The following is a 9,182-nucleotide window of genomic DNA, read 5'->3' as shown; positions in this document are numbered from 1 at the left end:
CGGTGAAAGTTGAAAGACTAACTCTAAGGTGTTGTTAGATGTATGTCCCACAACATTCAGATATGTTAGCAGGTGTCATTATCAACTTTCATAAAAGCCCTAACATGGCCAGCACTGTCCAACAGAATTTCTGACGTGAACGGAACTGCACTTTGTCCCTGAACGGGAGGCATTAGCCACACTTGGCTACCTGCCGGGGGCTGTTGAGAGAGCCAAGGGCTGGTGGTGTAGACTTAATCACTTAAACTGAAGCATAAGGGTGAGGGATACAGCCTTGCAGCGGTAGAGCGCTTGCCTAGCATGCACAAGGCCCTAGAGTCAAACCCAACAACGACACAAAAAGAAACAAAGTGATAGATGGAAGTCTACAGCACTTTCATCGCCAAAGTTGGACGGGGCAGGTCTGTGTTTCATGTGCCCAGTCCTGGTCAGGAAAGTTTCAGTTATACTTAGTAACAACTCCAAGATATTAGTGGCTTAAATAGCATAAAGGTTTGTTTGTTTTATGTGTACGTGGGGGGGAGGGGTATGTGCATGTGGGAGTGTCCTCAGAGGTCAAAGGGGAATCAGATTCCCCTGGAGCTGGGGTTACAAGTGGTTGCAAGACGCCTGATGTGGGTGCTGGAAACTACTAGAAACTGAACGTGGGTCCTCTGCAAGAGCAGTGTGGGTGGGCTTCTACCCTCTGACCCATCTCTCCAGTCCAAGTAGAAATTTTTCCGCCTCTCTCCCACTGTGTGCGTCATTTGGGAACTCTGTCCTATATTTCCTCATCCTTGGCTCATCTTGAGTGCTTCTGGCCCCTGTAACCCCAAACCACAAAACAAAGCAAATCTGGACAGCCCTACACTTCTTAATCCAGGGAATGCTTGGCCCAGAGATGACACTGACCACTCCCTCTCACAAACCATTGGTAGAACAAATCATGTTGTCCTACCCACCCACTAAGGAGGCAGGAAGTCCGTCTGATTACGGATGATCCAGAGACAGAACTCCCAAAGGAACAACAGTAATGGCTAAGTGTTGCTAATCAAATGGAGTACAAATAATTATGGGTTTGTTTGTTTGTTTGTTTGTTTGTTTTTCAAGACAGGGTTTCTCTGTGTAATAGCCCTGGCTGTCCTGGAACTCACTCTGTAGACCAGGCTGGCCTGCAAATAATTATGCTTTTAAAAGCCAAGTGTGTCTCTAGCAAAGGAATCAACAAAAACATGGGAGGAACAATGCACACACAGCAGGAATGCTCATTTTACAAAATCAAGGAATGACGGAAATTTGAATGTTTTAGAGCTATATACATAATTTTTATTAATCTCATTAAAGGAGAGAAAAAACACAATCATAATTAATTTGTCTTCCACTTAGAATTAAAGAGGATAATTTTTGTTTTTGTTTTTCAAAACAAAGTTTCTCTGTATAGCCCTGGCTGTCCTGGAACTTGCTCTGTAGACCAGGATGGCCTTGAACTCAGATGAGCCTGCCTCTTGCCTCTTGAGTGCTGGGATTAAAGGCATTCACAACCACCACCTAACTAAAGAGGGTGATTTTGTTAATTTAATTTAAAAAAATGCTTTCACAGAAAATAAAACAAATTTACCTACTCTTGCAGCAGCAGGTTCTTAGAGAAACCCCAGTGTGGTCTGTCTCTGATGCTCAGAGGCCATGCTCAAGAATCCGAAGGACCAGCTGTTCTCACTTCCAACTAGGAATCTTGGTGATTGCTCTCTGTATCATCCAGGGGGCAGAGGAAGCCACCACTGTGGTGGGAACTCGGTCCGTGTTCATGGGCAGGGGAGCCAGTTCAGGGGACTCAGTCCGTGTTCATGGGCAGGGGAGCCAGTTCAGGGGACTCAGTCCGTGTTCATGGGCAGGGGAGCCAGTTCAGGGGACTCAGTCCGTGTTCATGGGCAGGGGAGCCAGTTCAGGGGACTCAGTCCCTGCTCATGGGCAGGGGAGCCAGTTCAGGGACTCAGTCCGTGTTCATGGGCAGGGGAGCCAGTTCAGGGGACTCAGTCCCTGCTCATGGGCTGGGGAGCCAGCTCAGGGGACTCAGTCCCTGTTCATGGGCAGGTGAGTCTTCCTGACTCTCCCAAAGCAGCAGCAGCCTGTACTGACCTGCAGTGGCCCACAGCTGGCAGCCCCTTTGCTCCGTGACAGCCATCTGCCACTGGAGAGTGTCTCTGGCTCCTGGGTTTTTTCTTACAGCAGCTGTCCCTCCATGGGCCTTGTCCCAGTAGTCCACCTTGGAGCACGCAGCAGAGTTGGGGGTGTGCTGGGGGAAGCAGAGGCTTTGGGGACAGTTTGTGCAGCAAACCCTAGCTACTTCTACCTGCTTCTGAGTGCTCTCTGTAAACTCTACTATGTCTTAGTACTGCTAAGATTATGCAAGATTAGATGGGCAGACTAATAGGTGCACAATACACATCTATTTCATATGATGCTTTTTTTAGAGTGTGGTATGTGATACGTGGAGCTGAGCTTCATGATTCAAATGTGCCCAGATCAGAGACCAAGCTGCTTTTCTTCTTGTGGGGCAACTTCTTGTCTTAGTATTTCATTTCTGTAGCCTGAAGGGATTAGCATTATCTGTTGGGGGCCGACAGATTATATAATTAATTCACCTTGTACTTAAAAGAGTCACTTTCCACTAAGTCATGGCCTTACTTAAGTTGTAGGCATTTTAAGGCCAATGTGTAATAATTTAAATCAGATAAAAACTGATGGAAATAAGTATTGTTTTGACTCGCTGTGATTAGCCAGGTCTGAGTCCTCTGAATCATGAGCCGACGTGAAACATCAGCTGCCTCTTCAACAGTAGAGCAGTCTACAGAACCAGTTGAGATGTGGTTATCGGGAAGATCTCAGACACTGGACACACTTAGACGTGAGGTTTGCACTTGAACTCTGGCATACTGCCTTAGAGAAATCGCTTAACTTTGCCGAGCCTCAGTTTCCATTTATAGGGTGGGATAATAATAGCAGTAGTACTTATTTCAGTGAGTTGTATGAGTAAGTTACGTTTTTTTCTCTGATTTATTCAAGCCATCAATAGAAATCCTTGACCAGAGCAGGACCGAAGTCTGAATCCTTTACCATACCCTTATGGGCATGTTTCTAGGTTGAATAAGACCTGCCATTTGTGAGTACACCCTGCCCACCCCGTCCAGCCCACACCGTTTCATCTAGCAGGTGCAGCGGGCAGACTTTGTCCAACAGCTTGCTAATATACACAAAGGCAGCTTTTCGGGGAGACCATCTGCATTCCTTTTCATCCAAGACACTGGGTGGACAGTTACCATTTCAAAATTCTCTCTTAATTGGTTCCTTCTTCTAGTGGTCTCTGGTTTCTAGGCTACTAGATTTCATGAGACGACTCCTTGATGGAGTAATTTGAGTTTCCCAGGCTTCCTTTAGGAGGCACAAGTGTCAGCCGGGGTGGATTTCCTGCCGAGGGTGCTGTGTGTGCCCGTGTGTCTGATGGTGCCCCAGAGCTTGAGTTACGTCTCTGGAACTCTAGTATCTCCACCATCAATGGGAGCTTCGGTTCCTCATAGCTTCTGCCGCCCCGGCAGACAATTAGGCTTCAGTAGCAGGTGATAGACTGAAACGCAGCTCTAGCCAGGAGCTCAACAGTGAGCTCCTAAAATCTGGGTAATTGAAGTAGTAACGCATCCCGATAGCCAGTGAAGGAAGAACACATCCCTGGGGTCATCACCAATAGCCGCCAGCAAGTCCATTCGTTGACAGCTTTATCCAAGAGACCACCTTCTCTCTAAGCCAGACGGAGCCCCTCCTGTCACAGGAGTCTCTGAGTTGGGAAGAATTGTAAGGACAGGAGGGGCAGGCCTCAGCAAGTCCCCGCTCTGGCTCCAGAACGCTCCCGCTGTCTGTCTCTCAATCTGTCCTATAAAGAAACGGAGCTTTTGGCCCAGGGGGTTGTCCAAACGCTGGACACTCTTCTGAAGCCCTCTCCCCCCCCCCCCCCCCCCCCCCCGCCACCTCTGTTTACGTCCGTTTGTTTAGGCAACAACAATAGCAGCAGTAACCTTCCATGGCATCCTCGTCATGGATTTTATCGTTGCCTTGAACATCACATTTTAAGTATTCCAGGTGACAGGAGAGACAACAAGGATCTCTGGTCCAGAAGGGAACAGGGCACGAAGCGTCATAGTCAGCGGACGCAATGAAACAGCATGGCTGTAGCCCTGAAAGGGAATGAAAAATAAAATGAAAACAAGTAACAGAGTACAGATCGAGGAAAGGAAACTCGCTAAACGCTACTGCAGCTACTGGTGGAACTCCATATTTCAGTTTTTAAAAAGGTGATGATAAAGGACTACGCCATCTTAAAATACTCATTAAAAAAATTTATCTATTGTCATGTGTGTGGGTTGCTATGTGTGCTTTGCCTGAGGGGTAAGTCTGTGCACCTCGTTCATGCAGTGCCCAGCGAGGCCAGAAGAGGGCGCTGCATTCTTTGGGACTGGAGTGATAGGTGGTTGTAGCCACCATCTGGGTGCTGGGTATCAAACCTGACCCTGTGGGAGAGCAGCCAGTGCTCTTAAGCCCCGACCATCTCTCTAGCCACCAAAGGCATCACCGCAGTGTGGTGGCACAAACCTTTCATCCCAGCAATCGAGAGGCAGAGGCAGGTGGATCTCCGCGTGTTCCGGGCCGGACAAGGCTACAAAGTGAGACCTATCAAAAACTATCTTAAATCCACCTCCGACTTCACAAACCCGAGTGGAAACTCACCGCATCCGTGGGCGGAACCACACCAACTTTGAAAGTGACACACGAGACGCACCTGTGACAGTGGATGGTTGGCGTGCCGAACACTTCTTTGCCGTGGGCGTCAGTATCTATTTAAAAGTCCCAAGCCCATATTTTTGTGGCTCTACCCAGGGTCTTAATTTTGAGGAGCTGGTGCCTGTGGCCAAGCCCTAAGACCCCAATTTACATTTCGACTCCCCTGAAAAGTGAATATTTTAGCATAAACTCAATTCAGAGGAGAAGACTTGAGGGGGGGCCCCCAGTGTCCGGGGGATCACGGCCCTTATTCTCTTTAACTCTGGTACTTTCCAGCATTCCAGATGCCATGCCATTTATGAGACAGTTTAATTGCTCTAGCTTTGCCCAGCTGTGGTTCATCCTCAACAGGTTTCATCTCCACGTTAGGACAGAGAGGCCTAGGGATATCAAGAGATTACTCCAGTGGAGGCTAAGTCGGCCTCCTTCCTCCCACTACTGCTGGAACGGAGCGTCACATACCGTATCCACTTGATTTTCCATTGTGACCAGTTTTATGTCTAGAGGTAGCAGCTCTTTGCGGGAGCCCTCTGGAGATCAGAAAGGCACAGGAAGGCAGGGTTCTCTCCCTCCCTTCTGGCTGCTGAGGTAGGACAAAATTGGCGGAAGAGAGACAGCTCAGTGGTTAAGAGCACTGACTGCTCTTGCAGAAGACCCAGGTTCTGTTCCCAGCTCCCACATGCTGGCTCACAACTGCCTGTCACTCCAGTTCCAGGGATTGGATGCCTTTTTCTGGTTTCCTCATGTACCAGGCTTTGCACGTGGTACACACACTTACACAAGACAGAACACTCATAACAAATAAAATTTAAACTTATCTGTCTATCTATCTATCTATCTATCTATCTATCTATCTATCTATCTATCTACCTATTTATTTATTTTTCTGAGACACGGTTTCTCTGTGTAGCCCTGGTTGTCCTGGAACTCACTCTGTAGACCAAGCTGGCCTGGAACTCACAGAGATCCTCCTGCCTCTGCATACTGTGTGCTGGGATTAAAGGCGTGAGCCACCACCACCTGGCTTTTTATTGTTGTTTAAAATTTAAATAATTTTTAAAAAGTAGGATGAGCCTGTAACCATAGTAGAGATAACAGTAACACTAAGGTAGACAAGCATTTGAGGCCCTTCTCATTGGTCTTATCTTTGATGGGCATGTGGGGAGGGGGGGATAAAGTGTTTGTGTAGCACACGCCAGGCCCTGGGTTCAGTCTTCAGTTCGAGAAGGAATGGCATCTTGATAATGGTGCGAGGGACCAACCCTTCACTTCAGGAATTGTAGTTCGAGTTCATCCTGCTCCCAACTAGGTAGTGTGAAATGGCTCAAGGAAAAAAACCTCTGCCCTGGAAACTGCTTTGCATGGGGAACACCATGACTATATTGCTGGTTGTAATTCCAACTGTGCATTATCAAGACGCAAACTTAGGTGTTTCTTCTGGGGAACAGCTGTGATTCTAAACTCCCCTGCTCTCTGAAGACAGATGATTGCGGAAGAGCCCAGAAAGTGGGCGTCCTTGATGTCCAGACACCTTTCAGTCATCACAGTCAGGAACAGAGATCCAACAGACAGTCACAAAGAACTGGAAAACGCCCCGTGAGTGACACTGGGGTGCGCACCCCGGGGATACGCCAGTGGTTTCCACCCAGGAGACATGGCCCATCTGTGGTTGTCAACTGGGTGGCCCAGTCATAGGGTAGTGATTAGGGTCTGGAATCTGGCTGACCCTGCGTGGGGTTTTCACTTTAACTCTGGCTAGACTACTGTCCCTTCCACTCAAGGCAGAGGTTCAGAGTAGGAAGTGCTCCTGAGACGCACAGGGGTGCCTGTACTTGGCGTTGGGGAGTGTCCTGCCAGGCTTCTGTGCATGCTAGCACATGCTAGGGTCTGGCGGACCTGGGAAAATTTCCCATAGTGCCTTTCACTCCTTGAGATTGCCTGACAAGGTGGCAAAGATGGTGAAGCATCTTGACTTAGCCGGAGCGGTGGGTGTCAGCACTGGATATCCCACAGCCCAGGAAACCTCTCAGGCTTTGGGGAAAGTGGGTCTGTGGGTCAACTTGAGCCCCGACGCGTCCTGCCAGCTAACAGAGAGGCCTACCTCGTTAAGGAAAACCATGTCACTGGAGCTCTGTTCCACAGCATGGGTGGAAATCCTCACAAGCTGTGACTCAGGAGCCCACTCCAGCTCCAGGAGTAAAAGAAGTAGCCATGGACATCCTCACCTCTTCCCCAGCTTAGGAAATGGGGTTCTGAAGAGGAGCGGGGGGTCTCGGGACAGAGGTGAACAGTGTTCCCTCCATCTGCAGCGATCACTTGTTGGTTCTGGGACTGTGTACCTGCTAGGATCTGGATGAGCTCACCTTTTCTTCTCACCAACATTTGTTGAACCCGGGTAGGTAGTGACCCGTCCCGCAGGAGGCCGACAGGTCACAGGCTTCTGGCTTTAGCTCCACTCCCGAAACCGCAAACAGAGACTCCTCTGTAGGGAAGAAAAGAGAAAAACATCAACATATGATTTCCTGAGATCTTCTGTAGATGTAACCAACCGTCTTATTAAATAAGAAACACAGAGCTGATTCAGAGAAGAAAGCCAAGAGGTCAGAGCTAAGAGCCTCACCCTTCCTGCTTCAGCGATCCTCTTCAGTCAAGAGAGCTCTCCAAAAGGGACCTACTTCCTGTGTGTATGTCTTTATATAGTCTAGCTGTTCTGCCTTCTCATTGGTTGTAAACCCAAACACGTGACTGCCTCGTCACTGCCTGAATGTACCGCCCTCCAGGTCCTTAAAGGCGTGTGCCACCGACGCCATGCACTTGCTATGGCTCTAATAGCTCTGACCCCCAGGCAACTTTATTTATTAACATACAATTAAAATCACATTTCAGTACAAGTAAAATACCACCACAGGACATCTATTTTGTCCACCTGCTGTAACATCTGTTACCCAAACAAAATAGGCAAACTTCCTAATAACTTATACTGACTCAGGGCTGACTTACTGTTCCAAATCTTTGATAGTTTCCAAGTGTTCCCAAGGCAACTTGGGAATTCAGTTCAGTGCATACCCACCAAATGAACACGGGTGGAATTGGGGAAGGGCCTGGAACCAATGGGGAAGAGTTAGAATGCCAAGCCAAGGAGTCCAGACTGCAGTCCCAGCAAGGGCAGGCAAAGAGCATCACGTGGGGCTAAATATACTGTGGAAGGTTAAAAGACCTGTCAGAAACATTAGTTGCTAGAGCAATGGTTCTCAACCTATGGGTTGAGACCCCTTGGGGGTTGCATATCAGATAATCTGTATGCCAAATATCCTGCATATCAGATATTTATATTGCAATTCATAATAGTAGTGAAATTACAATTAGGAAGTAGCAATATTATGGTTGGGGGCAAGGTCACCACAACATGAGGAACTGTACTAAGGGTCGCAGCATTAGGAAGATTGAGAATCATTGCTTTAAAGAGAGTCTAAATAGACTCTAAGGCATGACTTTGATAAAATAATTAAAAACTATTTTGAAATATCTTTATGTATTACCTTCATTTTTATACATAGACAAATGTTCCTTGGCTTACCATGGGACATGTCTTGGTAAACCATCGTAAGTCCTTGGGTTCAATCCCCAGCACAGAAGAAAGGTAACAGATACCATACATCAAAAACGGATTCTTTATTTTATGTGTACGGGTGTTTCACCTGCATGTACGTTTGTGCACTATGCATCAGTGCCTGTGGAGGCCAGAATGGGACACTGGATCCCCTGGGACTGGAAGTACAGGATATCTGATATACAGGTTAGCTGGTATGCAACCCCAAAGGGGTCACAACCCATAGGCTGAGAACCAATTCTCTGTGTTCTGTGGTATGGGTGCTGGGAACTGAACCTAGGAACTGGTCCTCTGGAAGAACAATTGTTGCCTTTAAGCACCAAGACATCTCTCCAGCTCCATCAGAAATGCATTTTAAAAGGGCTGGGGAGACGGCTTAGCGGGTAAGAGCACTGGCCCTGTTTTCAGAAGTCTTGACTTCAATTCCCAGCACCCACATGGTGGCTTACAGTGGTCTAGAACTGTAGTCCTACAGGGTCTGATGCCCTCTCCTGGTGTGCAGACATACATGCAGACAAAGTACCCACATACATAAACTAATACAAAAATGTATTTAATAAGACCCTCCCTCAAAGCAATAACAACCACAGCAAGCACGGAACACACCTAACCTACGGAATGTGAGAGCTTACCCACACTGTACACTGTAGAGCTGGTTGTTTCCCTGGTGACTGTGGGACTGGGAACACGGAACAATTCTGCCACTACCCAGTGAGGAGAGAGTGCATCACTAGACCCCCCAAAAGATCAAAACTTGAAATAA

The 9,182-nt window shown here is 47.8% G+C and overlaps 1 protein-coding gene across 3 annotated transcripts in view; it reads right to left on the bottom strand.

Annotated features, from left to right (window-relative positions):
• Window positions 1–1,280: 1,280 nt before the first annotated feature.
• The window catches only part of Cdk15 (cyclin dependent kinase 15), a 100,259-nt gene continuing 92,357 nt past the window's right edge, over window positions 1,281–9,182 (bottom strand). For all 3 annotated transcript variants that reach the window (XR_008220840.1, XM_052749547.1, XM_052749548.1), the window contains 2 exons: window positions 7,173–7,291; window positions 1,281–4,205 (listed from right to left, as the gene is read on the bottom strand). Coding sequence is in view for 2 of the 3 variants with exons in the window: in XM_052749547.1 (XP_052605507.1) it covers window positions 7,182–7,291 (110 nt within the window). In the remaining variant the exon portion in view is untranslated. The remainder of the gene's footprint in view (window positions 4,206–7,172; window positions 7,292–9,182) is intronic.

This window comes from Peromyscus californicus, unplaced genomic scaffold (assembly GCF_007827085.1).
Source record: "Peromyscus californicus insignis strain IS unplaced genomic scaffold, ASM782708v3 Scaffold_21__1_contigs__length_65335640, whole genome shotgun sequence".
NCBI classification, from domain to species: Eukaryota; Metazoa; Chordata; class Mammalia; order Rodentia; family Cricetidae; genus Peromyscus; species Peromyscus californicus.
This window is presented reverse-complemented; position numbering and strand designations above follow the sequence as displayed.